At 34.7% G+C, this 19,149-nt stretch overlaps 4 protein-coding genes and 1 long non-coding RNA gene across 14 annotated transcripts; 3 read left to right on the top strand and 2 right to left on the bottom strand.

The window, feature by feature from the left end:
- Positions 1 to 46: 46 nt before the first annotated feature.
- Positions 47 to 1,271, bottom strand: LOC149651606 (glutathione S-transferase theta-1-like). Its single transcript, XM_089848596.1, has 4 exons — positions 957 to 1,271; positions 800 to 887; positions 591 to 741; positions 47 to 534 (listed from the first exon to the last, which is right to left on the bottom strand). Exons 1-4 carry the CDS (start codon positions 1,066 to 1,068, stop codon positions 208 to 210), a joined length of 678 nt encoding a protein of 225 aa, XP_089704722.1. The 5' UTR covers positions 1,069 to 1,271; the 3' UTR covers positions 47 to 207.
- Positions 1,272 to 1,775: 504 nt separating this feature from the next.
- Cluap1 (clusterin associated protein 1) lies at positions 1,776 to 4,187 on the top strand. The gene is made up of 10 exons (XM_089848595.1): positions 1,776 to 1,926; positions 2,106 to 2,217; positions 2,312 to 2,396; positions 2,467 to 2,649; positions 2,760 to 2,855; positions 2,928 to 3,145; positions 3,229 to 3,370; positions 3,451 to 3,595; positions 3,673 to 3,728; positions 3,805 to 4,187. The coding sequence occupies exons 1-10, from the start codon at positions 1,905 to 1,907 to the stop codon at positions 3,970 to 3,972; spliced, it is 1,227 nt and encodes a 408-aa protein (XP_089704721.1). The 5' UTR covers positions 1,776 to 1,904; the 3' UTR covers positions 3,973 to 4,187.
- A 352-nt stretch (positions 4,188 to 4,539) lies between these two features.
- Positions 4,540 to 8,271, top strand: LOC149651604 (G patch domain-containing protein 1). The gene is made up of 9 exons (XM_089848594.1): positions 4,540 to 4,722; positions 4,837 to 4,965; positions 5,027 to 5,273; positions 5,341 to 5,837; positions 5,915 to 6,758; positions 6,834 to 7,131; positions 7,200 to 7,631; positions 8,082 to 8,131; positions 8,201 to 8,271. Exons 1-9 carry the CDS (start codon positions 4,665 to 4,667, stop codon positions 8,226 to 8,228), a joined length of 2,583 nt encoding a protein of 860 aa, XP_089704720.1. The 5' UTR covers positions 4,540 to 4,664; the 3' UTR covers positions 8,229 to 8,271.
- On the bottom strand, positions 8,234 to 10,639 carry LOC149651603 (uncharacterized). The gene is made up of 8 exons (XR_016371289.1): positions 10,177 to 10,639; positions 9,944 to 9,997; positions 9,724 to 9,776; positions 9,490 to 9,549; positions 9,109 to 9,189; positions 8,787 to 8,911; positions 8,529 to 8,593; positions 8,234 to 8,347 (listed from the first exon to the last, which is right to left on the bottom strand). It is a non-coding gene; the product is annotated as an uncharacterized LOC149651603 (long non-coding RNA).
- Positions 10,640 to 10,754: 115 nt separating this feature from the next.
- Prp4k (Pre-mRNA processing factor 4 kinase) lies at positions 10,755 to 19,136 on the top strand. 10 transcript variants are annotated; one of them, XR_016371284.1, is made up of 14 exons: positions 10,755 to 10,959; positions 11,105 to 12,015; positions 13,320 to 13,770; positions 13,839 to 13,952; positions 14,015 to 14,099; positions 14,165 to 14,588; positions 14,658 to 14,943; positions 15,015 to 15,168; positions 15,601 to 15,715; positions 15,778 to 16,016; positions 16,539 to 16,788; positions 17,470 to 18,554; positions 18,767 to 18,845; positions 18,940 to 19,136. XR_016371284.1 is itself a non-coding variant. In XM_089848587.1 (13 exons), exons 1-12 carry the CDS (start codon positions 10,901 to 10,903, stop codon positions 16,740 to 16,742), a joined length of 2,958 nt encoding a protein of 985 aa, XP_089704713.1. In that variant the 5' UTR covers positions 10,755 to 10,900; the 3' UTR covers positions 16,743 to 16,788; positions 17,470 to 19,136. The 10 variants fall into 10 exon arrangements, 3 of the variants coding, with proteins under 3 accessions (XP_089704713.1, XP_089704712.1, XP_089704714.1); XR_016371285.1 differs by having other exon boundaries at positions 17,470 to 17,624; positions 18,359 to 19,136; XR_016371283.1 differs by having other exon boundaries at positions 18,767 to 19,136.
- The last annotated feature ends 13 nt before the right edge of the window (positions 19,137 to 19,149 follow it).

Here is a 19,149-nt window from a genome sequence, read left to right as displayed (position 1 = left end):
GCGAATAATGCGACTAAATCTTAAGAAAAAAACACCAAAACAAGGCTTACTGATGAAAATAGTGTATTTATTTCATAATACAAGTTACATAACCATAATGTGTTTAATTGTACATAATCAATACCCTAACCTTTTAAGCTTTATAACTTCACAATATAAAAATAATTTTATTATTTAATTACGCCAAAAATTGTTTATCGGAGCCCATTACAAGCTTGATTTAGACAATTTTTCTTTAAGTCTTTTGTTAACTTGATGAGCTTCATCGTAGAATGGTTGAGTCTCATTTTTGACTCTTTCCATCCAAGCTTTGGTGATGGGTCTGTGACTGACAACGTCAAAACCGGCGGTAATAGGCTGCTCGACTTCGCAAACTCCTATTAAATCAGCAATGCTGATTTCGTGTCTATTTAAATAAGGGGTCTTTTCCAAAAACATTCTTTCCATTTTATCCAATGTTTTATCTAATTCCTCTTGGTAATAAGAAAGTTTCTTTTGATCGGGTTCTCTTTGTTTCATCATTGGTATCACCGTCTAAGAGAGTTTGGTTTTAGATTATGGTTCATAAGGGTTGTAACTATATCAGATACCTTATGTAAAAATAACATAGAGCCATGGGCTCTTAAGTTTAAGTGTTGCCATTCGAGAAACTCGTCAATTTGGGCCATAGCTTTACTATCTTTAGGATACCAGTGATCTGCGACATTAAATTCTCGTGTAAAATACCGAAAGATCGCGATACTATCAAGAAAAATATCTATATCAAGTATGTATAAACGTTTTTGTAATTTCTTTTAACCTTTCCGTCAATCGAAAATCATTGTGTATTATAACTGGCACTTTTTTCATTGGGTTTATTTTCTCAAAATCTTCAGAAAAATGTTCCCCTATTGCAAAGTTAATTAATGTATTTATTTAATGTCATATTCTTTAAACTTAATTGTTTAGGTAAGTACCTTTTCTTAAAGCAACCGGACATGCTTCAAAAGGTATTTTAGTCATTTTAAGGAAAATGTATAATGCCCTACAAGGTTGGGACATCAAATCGTAATAATATTTCATTGCCATTACTTATGTTTAATTAAATTCAAATTGTGGAATTACTAGCGCTGCAGCGCAAATTAACTAACTACCGGCCTACCCTTACCCTATAACTATAAGAATGGGAAGGTCATTAGTATTATCAGAAGTGTATAATATCGTAAGTATGGTAATTAAAATTAGCAGTGTATTTAGGTGGCGACATCTCCCAGAGACACCTATTTCATTTCCCTCTGACATCAAATGAATCAATGCCGACTCGGCATTAAATGAATAGGCCTAAAATAATTTGTTTCATTTAAATAATTTCGGGTTTGCGGATGGATGTTGGCCAAGTTATATATCGACGTTATGAGATAGTTGGTCAAATTACTTGTTGGGGTTGTGAGAGAGTTGGTCAAATGACATGTCGAGGTTTTGAGAGAGTTGGTCAAATGACATGTCGGGGTTATGAGAGAGTTGGTCAAATGTCATGTCGAGGTTTTGAGACAGTTGGTCAAATGACTTGTCGAGGTTTTGAGACAGTTGATCAAATGACTTGTCGAGGTTTTGAGAGAGTTGGTCAAATGACATGTCGGGGTTATGAGAGAGTTGGTCAAATGTCATGTCGAGGTTTTGAGACAGTTGGTCAAATGACTTGTCGAGGTTTTGAGACAGTTGATCAAATGACTTGTCGAGGTTTTGAGACAGTTGGTCAAATAACATGTCGGGGTTACAAGAGAGTTGGCTAGATCAACTGTCGAGGTAGTGGGACTGATGTATCGTCTTTCGTCTGCTTAATGTCAACAAACGAAATCTGAAGTAACTTTATTTTTTAATTGAAGTTAAATTAAAATTATAAGTTTCATAAGCTTGGAAAAAATATGTCATTTAAGGACTTACGAAGTAAGTTTTTCAATATTTGTGTCTAGTTACTGGATAAATTGTTGCATATGATATTAGGCTTAGTTTTTTGGCCAAGGCTTAAAAGGAAATTTTTCTGTGGCCTATTTTCATCTATAATATAAGTTGTTTATTTTATAACAATCAACTCAAAACAATCAACAATTTATTTTTTAATTAAGATTTTACGGAGATGATGAGAGCTCTGGGGTTTCCGAGGCTTATTTCAATGGAGAATTTTCGTACTCCTAATTTTGCTCTAGTAGCGGAAGTTTTAACTTGGCTTCTGAAAAGGTACCTACTACAATTTATCAGCACACAAGCACAAAAGTTGGCACAAAAACGCGAAAAAAAACAGTTTCTAAAACTGATATAAATGCGCCCAAAGATATGATCCCAATGCCGATTTCTCATTTGATATTGAAACTGAGGCTGACCGGGTAGTATTCATTAGAACCATTGCCCATTTTATGGTAAATTAAAATTTAATTCTCATATATGGCTGGGTTCATTGGAATTTTAAGAGTGGTTTTATGATCTTAGGCAACGAAAGCCCATATAAAATTAAACACCAAGAAACTTTACATGGCTGATGGATATGCAGTGAAAGAATTAATAAAAGTCGCCTCAATTTTGTATAATGCCTCAAAGTCAAACATTGAGCAATCTTTAGCTACACAAGATGATACCATGCCTACCATCAACAACTTTGATTTAAATTCAAAGGTATAGCGCAGATTTTCAATGTGAAATTTACTAATTTACCTTAAATATGTCTTTTAACAAGAATAATTTCAATAGAAATAATTTTTCTTCTGTTTTTAATTTTTTATCAGTTGGCTGATTTGAAAATTACTCGGAAACTTGCTTCCGAGATAACTACAAAGGGGGCATCTCTTTATGATATGTTAGCTAAAGAACCAGAACTTCGTGTAAGAAATAATGGATTTAGTTTAAACTTAATTGGAAAACTTAATTATTTTCTTTTGTTATTTTAATTGCAGGAGATAAGGAATGCTGTTATAGCAAAGCAAATGGACATATCAGTCATTGAGAAGGGCCTTAAAGACGCCATCAAAAGTGTTGAGGAGGAAATTGGCAAAACTAATAATCTGATTGAAAATGTGGCTGCTGATGAAGCCAACTTAGAAGCAAAGATTGAGAAGAAGAAAGTAGAATTGGAACGTAATCAAAAAAGATTAGGTACCCTCAAGAGTGTAAGGTAAATATATAAACATCAACAGTTCATTGTAATTTGTAACGAGTGCAGATTTTTAATTTTGGACATTTACAAAATTTAACAAGACCGGCTTTCATGGACGAGTTTGAACGTCTCGAACAAGAATTGGAGAAAGTTTATGAACAATACATGATCAAATTCAGGTGTCTAGCCTATTTGGAGCAACAATTGGAAGAGTTGGAAAAAACTGAACGTGAACATTTGGAGGTTATTCATTTTTATTTTTATTTCTTAATTGGAATAAACAATTAAAAATAGATAATTAATTTGACTGTGTTTTTATTTAGGAACGAGAGCAACAGATTAAGAAAATGGTGGAAAAACTCAGGGAGGAAGAAATGTTACGTCATGATGTGGATGATGATGGGATGGAAGATGCCGCAGTCTCTGAATCTGCTATCACTGAAAAAGTAAAGAGACCTCAACCAGCAGGTACTAAAATTGTTTTGTTAAATTTTTTAGGCGTTTTTTAGCTCAAATAAAATTAAAATGATATTCATTTTAAATAGGGTCAGGTGTCCGTAGAGATTCAAGAAGAAGAGGATTTGGATCAATGAATGCTGAAGTCAGTATTTAGTTCAGTTAATAATTAAATGATGAGATAATAATTTAATGGGTCATCATTATCATTATATAATTAGCATGACAGTCTGGAATCAGATTCTGATTTGGATCTGGAAGGGGAAGATGATGATGCTTCGGATCTAAGTGATGATGATGTTGACTTGGAAGGTGAAAATATTGATGGGGTTAAAAATCAAAATGCTAGCCAAGTAGCGTTTCTTAATGATAGTGACAACGATTTTTAAGCCAATGAGCTGCTTGGTTGTCCTAAAAATTAATGAATAATTGTAGAATAACAAAAACACATCATTATTTTTTGTTTTGATGACTTTTCCCCCCTCTTCTGATTTCTTTCACCTATTGTTTTAAAATAATTACAGGTAAATTAATTTATTTAAAATATAAATCTTTCGGGTGTGTATAGTTTGCAAATATAATAAAATATATAAATTGCTGCTAATTAATTCATTTAGGCTTAGCGTGCTAGCAATGTTTGCTTATTTTCAGCACCTTTGTGCAGGATCCTTCATCATTTGGAATATTTGCCTATTTCCGTTCCTGCTTCCTGGTTCTGGCCAGCAGCCAGGGCAGGAAATAAGCACAGGACACTGGACATTGTCCAATAAAATTTCAAAATGTCTTGTAATTTTTTTAAAACAAAGGGTGTCATTGGACAATTGACTAATAAAGTTTTCCGAGGTTTTGATATCTTGACTTCAAGTTGACTATGAAGTTTTGACATTTTGTTTGCATATTATTTCGGAGAATATGTCCTATTATAAATGTACTTATTTCCGGACCTGCCAGCAGCCATGTTTGTATCGTCTGCTTAATCAAATTCAAAGTCTAAAAGAAGCATTTTGTAATTTGCGTTTTTCGTATGTAATATCGTCTTAATTAAGTGTCTTTTAATTAATTTATTAGTTAAAAGTAAAATATGGAGAATACATTTGATACTGTGGTGTACGGAACTCCATTGGAACCTCTAGCCGAGGGTAAAGTACTATAATTCTAAGCCTTGGTCCTTGTTGGGTGGCCCAAGCCGCCCAAATGGATTGTAAGTCCTAATCATAAATAATAATTAATAATCATTATAATTAATCAATAAGATGAGACTCCTGACAAAAGACCAGTTCAAGATCTCACAGTACGAGATGAAAATGGTAGAAGAAGATTTCATGGTGCTTTTACTGGAGGCTTTTCAGCTGGATATTACAATACTGTCGGAACTAAAGAAGGTTTGTTTTAGTTTTATTATTATTTCTATTCTAAATTATTAATTTAATGGATTTAAATTAGGATGGACTCCTTCGTATTTCAAATCGTCACGTTACTCAAAGGCTGACAAGCTTAAACAACGTCCCGAGGATTTTATGGATAATGAGGATCTTAACCAATTTGGCATCGCTCATCGTACAGTCCAAGCTACTAAAGATTTTAGAACAACACCTTCGGATGATCAAACTCGAAAAAGTTCATCTTGGAACGCGAATAACTTAGTAATTCCTGGCTCAACACCTTTGGAAGACCTCATTAAACCTGTCAAGTAAACTTAAAAGTTTTTAGAATTAAGTTTAAGTTAATTTAAATTGATTTTTTTTCTCCAAAATCAGTGATAATATTGGCGTAAGATTATTACGGGCTCTGGGCTGGAAACCCGGTCAAGGAATTGGACCTAGAGTTAAAAAGAAAGCTAAACCTAAGCCTAAAAAAGTTACTGAACCTGGAGTAAAAGTGTATGGGTGCGCTTTACCAACTGAACTCTCTGATGAAGAATACGATCACTATGCATTGGCTTTTACCTTTGCTCCCGAAGATGTCTCAACAATTCCCTATTTATCCAAGGATGATATGCATGGAATTGGTTATAAAGGAATTGGGGACACTGATTTCTTGGGGGCTAAGTTTTCTAGTGAAGATCCAAATACGACAAAGGCTGTACTTAAGTCAGGGAAAAAAATAGCGATAAGAGGACAGGCTTTTGGAGTTGGTGCTTTTGAAAATGATGACGCTGATATTTATGCAAAGGATGATATGAATCAGTATGATTTTGAACTTACTGATCCTCAGAATAGCGTTAAAAATAAAAGAAAAGCAATTACTAATAAGGGTATAAAGAATTAAAATTAAGAATTTAATTTTAATTATTTAGGCATATAATCTTAATTATATTTGTAACTCTTTCAGATGCGAAAGAAGTTAAGAAAGACCTTCAAGGTTTCCATTTAGCAACCAAACCAGTCCCACCTAAAAAGAAATATCTTCCACCGGAACTTCCAAAGTCTTTTGTTCCCAATCTTAGAATAATCCAGGCCAATATTATTGAAAAATTCTCAGCACCATCTTCAAGGCATAATAGAGAAAGAGAACACCACCACCAACGTGAATCAACATCTGCTCCAAAAACTTCAACCAAATTTCTTAACAGACACGTTCTAAGTGCCGAGGAAAGAGCTGAAATGTTGGGAGATAAATTTCAAATGAAACCACCTAGTCATTTAGCAGAAACTGTTATACCCCAAATAGTTCCGCAACCTTCAACTTCAACCTCAACCTCAACAAAAGATCAACTAAATGAAGCTTGGAAGTCCAGATTAGCTTCATTGGAAAAAGACAAGAAGCTGGAATGGCCTACCAACCTTAAACAATCTAGCTTGAAGCCATTTGCGTCCGATTTAGCTAAACAGAAACGTTACGAGTTGTATATTGAGATGCAAAAAGCTGGAAGAACAGATTTTGGTGATTTTCAACCCAAATCTATGACGGAGTGGGAAAAAGAGAAGGAGAGAGAGGAATTTTATCGGGCTGCCGTACTTTTTAGACCTTTAACCGGAACTCTAAGCCAAAAATTTGTTTCTAAGGGAACTACTCTTGAAAATGATCACGAAGAAATCATGGCAGCTAGAGAAAAAAACGCGAAAGAAGCGGCTGATAAAATGAAAAGTGAAATTAAAGTTAAAAGAACGATACAAGAATGGCATCCTGATAAACTTGTTTGTAGAAGATTTAACGTACCTAATCCTTTTCCCGAGTAAGAATCAAGATTGTGTTGAATTGAATGATAATTAGAATATGGTCTGATTTGATTTTAACTGTTATCTTTCAGTTCAACAACTGTGGGACTTATTGGTGCTACAAAACAGAAGGTTTCTATTTTTGAGTTTTTGCCAACAACAGAAAACACAACAAAATCGGCAGAACCAGTTGTAGCCACTCAACCAACTCCCGCCAAGATCTTAACAGTTCCTCCTCCAATTGCCAGCACTTCTAAAGCTCAACCCGCACTTAATGTACCTCTATCAAGTTCCAAATCTTCAAATAAAACCAAAACACATTCAACCAGCGAAGAAGAAACTAGAAACAACGATGGCAAAAATCCTCCGAGTTTGATAACAAATCAAGATGTAAGTTTAGAATTATTTTATCCAAAAACTAAGGGACAGGGACTAAAACCCTTTTTTTCAATCCATAGTCATATCAAAATGAAGAAAACGTTCCTCCAGCCCCGAGTTTGGACTTATTCAAAGCCATCTTTGCTAATTCCGAGTCGGAATCTGAACCTGAGGATGACCAAGATGAGGACCAAGATGATGATGAAGTTGAAGAAATCAAGATTCCAGATAAAATTGTGAAAACGGCAATAGTAGAAACCCATATCCCTAGACCACCACCTAAAGGAGTGTTTGCCTCACTTGGAGAAGTAAATAAACCCAAGATGCAATTGCCAACTGCTGCATCAGAGGATGAAGTGAGAATGAAACCTAATGAAGATAAGGCACCCCAACCGGATCTTTATGGACCCGCCCTACCGCCTCCTGAACTTTTAGAGGAAGATTCTTGGAGGGAAAGAAGTAGTTCCGAACATAAGTCTAAGAAACATAAAAAGGACAAGCGCAAGAAAAAGGTAAGTGGAATGCAAATGAATCATCAGATTATGGATGTATGTCTTTAAAGGGGGGAAATAAGTTTTAAAGGGGCTAACCGGCACTGTTGGGGTGAAGTCCGCCCTTAGTTCAGGGGGAAAACACCCAGCTCTTTGGCCATAAGAAATGGCGCCACCGTCGCGGTGGGCGGGTAAGCAATATGCTAACCAACAGTTTGACCCCCCCCCTTCACCCCAACAGCTCCGGCCAGCCCCTTTAAGCAAATTAATTTATGTTCTTGGAGTTCATCCTTCCCTCAGAGGGTAATTTATATGGAATTATTGTTGGTACATGCTAAGTGGGGAGGGATTTTTTGCTCCTTTAGTGAAAATTATGAGCATGGGTTGTAAAAGCCAGCTTGTGTGGTTAAGGGCGTGATTGAGTCTGCTATGTTAAAGTGTAATGATTGCAAGATTAAATTATTTCTTTAGAAAAGAAAACATGATAGTGAAGAAGATTTAAATTCTAAGTTAAAGAAAAAGTAAGTGCATTTTAATTAAGCTAATATTATGGGGCTGATAAACTAATTTTTCTTAATTAATATTAATAGGTTAAAAGAATTAAGTCATAGAAAATGATCATATTTGCAATTTAAAAGATTAAATTTTATTTTTAATGAAATTACATGTCTATTTATTATTAAATTTGTTACATATAATAATGTTAAAACAAATTCTCCTTGCACCGGGAAAAAGACCTGAAAGTAAAAGAAGTACTTGTTAGAATTTTGTCGAAAACAAAATTGTTCCCCTAAATCTTTATTGATTTTGCTCAGGTTTTACCATTGTTTTTCAAACACAATGTTTCAGACAGGGATAACAAATTCATCATTGTGATGTTTAATTAGGCCTATAAGAGGAATTTAATTTAATATTTACCTTATAGACATCTGGATAAGTTTATCCATCCATGTTTTGTAGTTCACTGGTCAGCAACAGTAATTCTGGAATCAATAGAAGACAATCAAAACATCGAAAACATAATTTGACTCTAGTAAGTAAAGTTTTGTAATTAATCAGAACTGTAGTCAGGACTACATTAACCAATCGTCATGCACCCATTCAGACTGGGGCGGTAAACATATTCATCATTTTAATTTAGTTTTAACTAAACAATTAATTTTTATATAATTATACCTTTTGTTCAAATTTCCTTTGTTTATAGACTAATGGCACCCCATGTTATTTCCCCACAGAGCTTAATACAGTCTAAGGCGGAGGGCTGCCATTACTCTATGCAGCTCTTCCACTCCTTTCATTACCTAAATTGAGTTAAAGACTTAAATTAGATCAGTTTTAACTTAACAATTAACTAAAATATTCATTAATGTCATCAGAAACGTAATCAAAGACTACTAAACCAATCGTCATGCACCCTTTCAGCCTGGGGCGGTAAAACTAACTCATCACAATAGTTTTAAATTAAGCTTATATCTATTTAAAATTAAAAGTTAATCACCTGTAATTATTTGGTCGCTTGGGAACATCCATTTTCTTAAGATCAGAATTAGGAATGCATTGCATCTTTTTGGTACAAAACCTGTTATTAAAAAAAGATTTAAATTAATTAACCTTACAATTATTTTAGCATTTAATATCATTAAACACTAATTTTCAGTTTGTCATGATGTAATCTTTGCCCCTTTTTAGGGGGGTTCATACGAACGAGACATTTCACATCATTAAGAATCTTATTTATTAGAGTTTAAGCATCCCCTATACGCGTACGTGTAGCCACCTTTGACAATGCATTGGTCTAATGCACTGTGGAAGGTAGCTACACCTACGCGTTTAGGGGATGCTTAAACTCTCTAATAAGCATGAATATATTTAAGCTTACCTATTCATTAGTTTGTTGGATTAAGGGATTTATGATCATGGTTCTTCATCCATTTTCATCCTAAAAGGGGAAGGTAAATAAACCTATTTTATTTTGTATTTAAATTTGGGCCTTTAAATAGGATTATTTTTAATCAGTATCCTTGTGTCCACATTATAATTAAGACATATGCTTGTAAAAACATCATGTGAAGTTGCTAAGGTTAAATTATTAAGGGATTTTGGTTCAACACACCTTAATTTCTGGGAATGGTGCTTTGCTTTTCCACTTTAACATCATTTTCCAACCTAAATATATTAATTAATTTGTTTAAAACACTAATTCTAATGGATATTAGGGCTTTTTTTAAAGTTAAAAATCAGTAGCAATAGTTCTCCTCAATATTAGTCAGAACAGGTCTGTGTTTTCATCATTTAAATAAATTCCTAAACATTTTATTTTAAACAATAACTACCTTTTTCTATCGTTTCTTCCAAGACCTTATTGTTGATCTTAAATTTCTTGGTTTCTGGAAACAAAGGAAACCCAATTTTCATTTAAAATGCCGCGAATACATAAATAACCTTAAACTTAAGTTTAAATATCAGAATTTTATAAATTATGCTTCACGTTTTATTTCAGAGTGAGCTGAGTTTTATCATCAATTAAAGTTAACAATTATCTTAAAGAATAAACAAGTAAACTTGCCGGTAACGGTTTTTTGTCAACGTGCTTTTGCACCTCCGCTAAGCCTTTTCAACACGAGGGCCCGCCCCTCCTAACTGATTTTATTTAATTTAGTTACAATTCGTTTGCTGAACAGTAGCTTTTATAAACTTCTATAGTTTTTGCCAGTAGAATAACGTTTTAATTGTAAAATGGCTACATTATCAATAACTTAATTACAATTAATATTACCTGCCTTTCATGAAATGCGACCAGCGAGTCAAAACTCAAATCTTCGAAAGAAAGAAATTTGTTAAGGACCTCCCTTTTATAGCCGGTAATGTCCTCCCCCCCAACCGATATTTTGACGTCAAACCTTCAAACCAATGAATTTTCTTGTCCAATAAAAACCTTTCTTATTTCCGGCCCTGATGGGAAGTTTCCAAACTTTCCATTGAGCGCGTGATCGAGTGTGCTGTTAGAGCTTTGTGAGTGGATTTCCATTGGCTGCTACCATGGAGTAATACTACATGAGACTATGCTGCAAAGTATAAACTTTTAAGCAAACACTCATTTCCACTCCCATAAAACTACTCCATGGAATGATAGAATGCGTTTAACTTCTTTCTATTCGATACAACATACAAGGCTTAGCATCGGCATCGCCTTCTTCTTGGAGGTTTTTGTGTGTTTAATTTGTGATTGAGGTTTGATTTAAACTGCCAGTTTTGTTCTCAATTATTTAACGAATTATTAATTATTTACTATGTCTTCAACGTTAGAAAAATCGCGGAAAAATGAAGGTCTAGAAAAAATAGACGAAAGGTAAGTGCAATAAAATGTATTATCTGTAACCAAGGCTTAATAGAGACATCGGGCCACCTAGGTCAGAGACCTGGCAATTTAGATAATTTGTTATGTAATTTAACTTTGTAATTAAACTATGCTAATTATCTTTATATATATTCAGTGATTCTAGTAATTCAGCCAGTGATACTCCTAACGTGAAAGATGAAGCGCTTTCGAAGAAAAAGAAAAAGAAGCACCATCATCATAAACACAAACATAAGAAGAAGCATTCGTCAAAGAAAGAAAAGAAACTTTCGTTAGCGTCTGTAGGTAATTCGAGGAAAACGAAACATAAATCACACAAAGAGAAGGAGAAAGATGAGGAGCGCATGCTTCGAATGGGTCTTGATGAGTTAGAAAAAGAAAAAGCGTTACTTCAAGCCAAGTTAGCGAAGGTTGTAAATGAGGAAGGTGATGAGTTGCCTATTACCTCGGGTTCAGGGTTAGTAGATGACTATGGTTCAAGCGAAGATGAAGTCCCTCCCCCATCTAAGAAAATGCTAGGGGAAAAATCATTCTTAGAGGATGATGAACAGAAATCCAAACTTAAAGAAAAAGCTTCATCTATAAAGAATCATGTTGCGGGTAAATCTATCACTAAATCATCTCCATCTAAATCTCTTACTACTCATACCAACGACCATAAACCCGTCTCATCTAAACCTAAAGATACATTGAAGAAAAATAAAACGCCCTCCTCAACTCTGACTGACCCCAAAAAAGCTCCCACATCTTTAATTGTTAGTAATCGTCATAAAGAAGATAAAAGGGAGAAGAATCACGAAGAAGGCGGCTCTAGGGAACGTCAAGGCTCACCATCACCAGTGAAAAAACCACAGATATCTTCAGGCCTAAGCACATCAACGTCCAATCTACATTCTTCCAATGCCAATTCTAATAAAGATTTGTCAGGGAAGAGAGTAAGTTCAAATTCAGGACTACAGTCTTCTTCTCAACAAAACACACTCAAAAGGAAAAGTCCTTCTAGTCCAGTCTCAAATTCCCATGGAAATCGCCATCATTCCAGAACTGGTGAGTTTACTTTTATCAAGTTAAATGGGGGTGTGCGGGGGGTATTTCTTCTCCCTTTTTACTCTCGCGGAAACACCCTATTCTGTGTAGAAATGACCAAAAATTAAAGAAAGATAATACATTGAGGATTGAGATAAAGCAGTACTAAAGGGAATTTTTGAAGAAAGTATCTATAGAGTAATTTCTTTCCCATATCAGTAACGTCATAACCCTCTATCTCTTACCTTAGTGATATCCCCCCTCTCCTTCGGGGGCAAATAGTATTCTCTAGTACAAAGTTGCCCCTAACGTAGGGGATACACAGTTCACTCCCCCTCTCAACCGAAATTACTCTATTTAAGCCTAATTACCTGAATACCCGAAAAGCTTTTGGGTACCCATCTTGATAACTATTTGTCCTAACTTTTAATGCCCGACTGTTACCCCACAACTATTTTTAAACTAAGCCTAATTACCCAAATACCCGAAAAAATTTGGGTACTTTTAATACACGACTGTTACCCCACAACTATTTTACAACTAAGCCTAATTACCCAAATACCCGAAAAAATTTGGTACTTTTAATACCCGACGATTACCCAAATACCCGAAATAATTTGGGTACTTTTAATACCCGACTGTTACCCCACAACCATTTTTCGACTAAGCCTAATTACCCAAATACTGCAAAAAAAATTCAGGGTTCGTACGGAACCTGGATAACCTGGATAAGTCAGGGATATGGAAAATAGGGGAAAAAGTCAGGGATTTAAAACATTTTCCTAAAAAGTCAGGGATATGTCAGGGATTTTGTTTGATATATCAAACCATTCTTCATGCAATGCTAAATATGAGCCAGGTGTGATGAAGTTGGCTCTGGTAAACACGTTAAAATGGTCAGGATATAGGCAACATTTGGTCAGGGATAACCTGGAAAAGTCAGGGATTTTCAATGTAAAAATTTCGTATGAACCCTGAAATTGGGTACCCACCTTGATAACTATTCGTCCTAACTTTAAATACCCAACTGTTACCCCACAACCATTTTTCGAATAAGCCTAAATACCCGAAAAAAATTGAATACAAACCTCGGTAACTATTCGTCCTAACTTTTAATACCTGACTGTTACCCCACAACCATTTTTCGACCAAGCCTAATTACCCGAATACCCGACAAAAATTCGGGTACACGCCCTAATACCCAAAAAAACGATTTTTCATTACCCGAACCGGATTCAAAATTGAAAAATGACTACCCGCACACCACTACAAATTAAATGAAATTAAGCTTATAATAGGCAACAATTGATTTAAATGGTTTTTAGCCCATGAAAGAAGCAAAAGCCCCCAATCAAGTGCCTCTGCTAAACCTAAAACATCAAACAACTCTAGTATTAATAACAGGGATCGCAGTAGAAGTCCTCATCATAGAAACCAAACCAATTTTGACCGGTCAAAAGAAAGACCACCTCTTGGTGATAGATCGCGGGAATCCAGAGATAGATATAATATCCCTGGTCAAGATAGGTCTAGAGAAAGAGAGAGAATGCATAATGATAAAATGAGAGATAAATATGGTGGGAAAGATAATAATAATCGAAGAAGAAGTCGAAGCCCTTTGAAAAATTCTGGTCAAGGAAGAAACCGCAGTCCAGATGGCCATCATAGAGACAGGTCCCCAAATAGTCCAAAACGTGGTGGAGGTGATAGTAGATCGAGATATCGGAGTCCAGGTGGAAGAGTTGATAATAGATATCGAAATTCAAGACATGGAAAGTATGTAAAATGAAAACTGATAATGTTTTCAGTCAGAAATACAAAAGGTTTATGAATTTGTAATTCAGGGATTCAGCAAACCATCGCTCTCAAGGAGGACGTGACTATAAGAGAAGTAGACATTCAGATAGACAACCCTCTGACGTAATAGATCTTGCCTCAGATAATTCTTCAGATGACCTGTAAGTATTTCTATTTCACCAACCTTTTTAAAGTATTTAATTAATGACCTTTTTCAAAATAGCGTTGATGATATTGATATTGAAGAAGAGGAAGATGAACAAAAAGTGATTGAACATAGGAGACAACAACGTCGAGAATTACTTAAAGTAACCCTAACTTAATTTATTCTGTTAAATGAAATGGAAATACAACGTTGCATGATCTCTTTCAGCGTCTAGGTATAGCTCCTCAAGCTCCCAGTAGTAGTATTTCATCTCCTACTCCATCAGGGAGGAGTTCTCCCGCTGGTGCTAGTACCCCTGACTCTTTAACAATTGGTGATCAGGCAGCTGCTGATTTTGCCGCGGAACAGAATGATAATAGTGTTGATTTTGAGGCATCCATTATTGCTAAGAGAAAAGCTATGGAGCAACAAAGAGAGGATGAAGAAAATGCCGCGAACGCCGCCGCTGCTTTGGCGGAATTAGAGGACAAAAAAGAAAAAGAGAAACAAAAGAAACAACTTGACATGTTCTCCGAGGGTGATATGTTTGCGGAAAACTATCAAAGTCCTAGTACAGTTCAGAGAATTAACTCCAGACAACAGGATAACCCGAATTTAACTGATAATTGGGATGATGCTGAAGGATACTATCGTAAGATTAATGATTAGATCTATTTATTAAGTCTTTGCGAAATTAAATTTTTTTTTTTAATCGTTTTAGGTGTGAGAATTGGAGAGACGCTGGATAGTCGATACACCGTTTATGGTTACACTGGACAAGGAGTATTTAGTAGTGTGGTGAGAGCTAGGGATATGGCCAGAGGAAACACGGATGTCGCCGTGAAAATAATTAGAAATAACGAAATAATGCACAAAACTGGTTTGAAAGAATTGGAAATGCTTCGCAGATTAAACGACGCAGATCCGGATGATAAATTTCATTGTTTGCGCCTGTTTCGTCATTTTTTCCATAAACAACATTTATGCCTCGTTTTTGAACCCCTTAGGTATGATTTCTAACTAAAAGTAAAATCACGTTGACTACTTTAAAATTAAAACACTTTTACATGATTTTCAGCATGAATTTAAGGGAAGTTTTAAAGAAATATGGAAAAGATGTTGGGTTACACATAAAGGCGGTCAGATCCTATAGTCAACAACTCTTCCTTGCATTGAAATTACTTAAAAGATGTAATATTCTTCACGCTGATATTAAACCCGATAATATTCTGGTAAATTATTGTTGATTACTTTAACCAGAAGTGAGATGAGACTAGAAGTACTGAGCTAACCAAATTCTTCACTTGGCGAAAGTGAATATTCTTGATAACACACCAACGGTTGGCCCTCTGGTAGCGGTTTCAGAATTTTCCCTCCAAAACGTGAGACGCTCGCGGTGGTAGACGGCCGAACTAGATTCAAGCACCCGCGTCCGTGTTCCGCGGCTTTAGGTTGAGGGAAGGGGGTAGGAAATGTTTTTGGAACTCGACCAATTTTTTTCTCTCTAGCGTAGGCGCGATTGAAGCGGTGTAAAATCCTCAAATTTGTTCACTAGTGCCAGGATCTATTACCAATGCTAGAGCTCTTCACTTCTAGTCTCATCTCACTTCTGCTTTAATTTAGTGTTTTAAGTTGTTATTTAATTGTTTTGTTGGTTACAAAAGGTTAATGAAACAAAATTGGTGCTGAAACTGTGCGATTTCGGTTCAGCGTCACACGTAGCTGATAATGATATAACTCCATATCTAGTCAGCAGATTTTACAGAGCTCCCGAAATCAGTAAGGAGGTTTTTGGTTGTATGCTTCGATACTATCTAACTCATTTTCTATTGCTATAATAGTTTTAGGTATTGGATATGACTTTGGCTTGGATATGTGGAGTGTCGGCTGCACTCTTTATGAACTTTACACTGGAAAAATCATGTTTTCTGGCAAATCTAACAATCAGATGATCAAGTTCTTTATGGACTTGAAAGGAAAGTTTCCCAACAAACTTATCCGTAAAGGAGCTTTTAAAGATCAACACTTTGATCCACAATGCAATTTCTTGTACCATGAAGTTGATAAAGTTACCGAAAGAGTGAGTACTTTATATTTTTATTTTTTTTACTTACCCAATTTTAATTTTAATTTTTTTCCATCTTGGAATTTAAGATAAGTAATATTACAAACTTAAGTATTCAAATTTAACGCTGTAAAGTAGGCGGATTAGGTTTATAACTCTTTTTAGCACACACTTTACAGTTTTTACGGTGATTCATTGATTGGTTTTGGTTGGAGTCTTGATTAGTCCGTAAAAATTGAGGCCACTTGAAAAGTAAATGCTAAGCTTACTTGATATATTTCAATTAGCGGTTATATTCGACACCATTTATTTTATCGAGTAATTTTATTTAGAAGGCCCGTTTTTGCCAGGAGAGTTGTCAACGATCATCAGTCTCTATTCTCCGTGTAGCTTTAATTCTTCTCTCAACGTAGATTCTTTTTAATAACGTAACCAGCGCTAGATTTGTTTTCTTTTCTTTTCTCTTGATTCTTTGATATTTTTGAATTAACGCCGTTTTCCTTTTGTTGTTTTTTTCCTTTTTTCTTATTTGCGTAGGAGAAAATTGTGGTAATGACTAATATAAACATCACACGTGATCTTCAAGAGGAACTCATCGGACGTCAGAGACTGCCGGAAGATCAACTAAAGAAGGTTGGACACTTGAAGGAACTTCTAGAGAAGATTCTTATGTTGGATCCTGCAAAAAGGATCAGCATTAATCAAGCTTTGACTCATCCCTTCATACAAGAGAAGATATAAACGCGGCGTTAAATCCACCGTTAATTGGAAATTTCAAGTTATTATGGTAAGTTTGAGTTGTTTCTTTTGTTTAGCAGTTTGTTTTACTTTTTTCGAAGTCATTTCTAGAAAATTGTTTAAACTTTAGGGATATTTTATGATTTATTTAAAGGGAGGGTGAAGTAGAAAATCAAGTGATTTTTTATCGATTCTTCTACCAATTTTAAGACCAGTCTGCATAATTAAACATTCAGGAAATACCAGCTCCGAATGATTTTAAAATTATTTCAAATTAGGTTCAGATTTAAAGGATAATTTTAAATAAGCCCCTCCGACCAATCGCGTAACGCCCTGCCTTTTTGTTAACAAAATTCTCGGTGCACGCTCCGTGTCTCGCACCACGATTGTCACGTCGCGCGCCTAATTTTATCAAATCTCGTGATAAATTTCATTCAACACGGAGTAAGCGTGCCACGAATATTTTGTTAACAAAAAGGCAGGGCGTTACGCGATTGGTCGGAGGGGCTTATTTAAAATTATCCTTAAAATCTGAACCTAATTTGAAATAATTTTAAAATCATTCGGAGCTGGTATTTCCTGAATGTTTGACTATGCAGACTGGTCTTATAATTAGTAGAAGAATCGATAAAAAATCACTTGATTTTCTACTTCACCCTCCCTTTAATTAAACTTGAATTATTGCCGAATAATAACTTAAATTATTTTGTAATGTCGCGTATCTTTTTAGGTGGTTTATTTTTTTTTAGTTAAGTCGCTCCGTAATTCGTCACTGTTGGAGGAGAGTCCCTATGGCTTTAAATAAATATAATTTTGGACAAAAACTAACTGTGTTGAGAGAGAGACGATCGAGCTCGATCCGAGAACGAAAAAACCCAAAATCAGGTTATATTCTGACATATATGTATCATATACAAGCGATATTGAATTGTATTTTTTAGGTTATAACTCTAGCTTAGATTAAACTAGACCATTTATCCATCCACCCCCCTTTTCCCCTTATTAGATAAAAATATTCGTGGGTTTAATAACTATAAAGTATAAACATGTATTCATTATGATATATTTTTCATTTAGCATCTTTTTTTTTGGGCTATTAATTTTTTTAGCAACATATTGTAGTTTTGAAACGTGAAATCGCCGCCCTTTGACCCATCCCTTCGTAAGAAAGAAAGTTAGAAGCGTTAGTTTTTAACAGTCAATAAGATTGATTGAATTTTATTGAAATTTTTAATATGGGTTATCTTTATCAAACTTAGGGCTAACTTTCGTTCATTAATTCTTGAATTTAAAACCAAATCAAATGTTCTGTGAAATATTATTCAATTTCTTATAAAAAAAATATATTCATGGATATATTTAACCAATCGTAATAAATTTAAGTCACATTTAGTAAAAACAAAAAAATTCTTGTTGTTACTAAATGTTTTAAAATTTAAACTATACAAGTTTAATTGTAATTTTAACGCGAGTCTTATGAAACAGACGTTTTATTTATTTAATAAGACTCGCATGTTTTACGTTTTACGCTGTTTTTTTCTATTGCGTTTAACATTTGGGAAGTTTTGCCGACCAAAGTGTTACGTTTCAATATTTTGTCTTTTCTTGTGACTTTTTAGGATTCGTGAACAGCTCACCGTCCTGTTAAAAATTATCTCCACAGTCTACCTATTCTCTCTCAGTTCAGTTTAGTCCTACTCTCCTATCAATCATGTTCGGATGAAAATTGCCCGTGAATTCTGAGAATGTGGTGGTGTTGTTCTTACGTCTGTGCGAGACGATTTAAATCGAAAAAAGTTGAAAATATATTTAAAGGTAGACTAAAACAACCTAGAAAACTAACTAACCCCCTTCAGTAAAAGAAAAAAATATTCAACTTTATGCCCCTAATTGTTATTACAAATTCAAAAAGGCTTTCTTTCGTTAAACCTTTTAATCCCCGAGAAGATAAAACTTTATTGTTGTCTCTCAGTAATGCAATACTTGATCTTTTGTGGTTCTGCCTGGGTTTTCTGTTTCTTTTTTAGGAAATGTTATCGATCACTCGATGTCTGACAGAATAGGAGGAGATTTATTTCATTACTATCAGTAAAAATCATTCGAAGTGTAAGGATTAGAAGAAAAACGCGCTCATAAGAAGATCCCACGATTGAAAATTTTAAACGAAACTAATTATATCCTTTTTATTTTAATTTTTTAGACTAATTTTCGGAAGTTTGCTGATAAACGAGTGGAAATATTTGAAACGAGACGATTTCCTTAAAAAAATGGATGAAGGGGATGTAATCTCTCGGAGAAATACGAACTTTGATAAGTTAATGAAGCTTGAACTTTGATAAGTTAATGAAGCTTGTAACAATGAAAAAATGTTATTAAAAACCGTTGTTGAAATTGTGAGTTCAGTCATTTT

This window comes from Phalangium opilio, unplaced genomic scaffold, assembly GCF_054372755.1.
Source record: "Phalangium opilio isolate 3A_F unplaced genomic scaffold, DU_Popi_V2 ptg000082l_1, whole genome shotgun sequence".
Classification (NCBI taxonomy): domain Eukaryota; kingdom Metazoa; phylum Arthropoda; class Arachnida; order Opiliones; family Phalangiidae; genus Phalangium; species Phalangium opilio.
The sequence above is the reverse complement of the archived record's forward strand: the minus strand, read 5'-3'. Positions and strand labels throughout refer to the sequence as shown.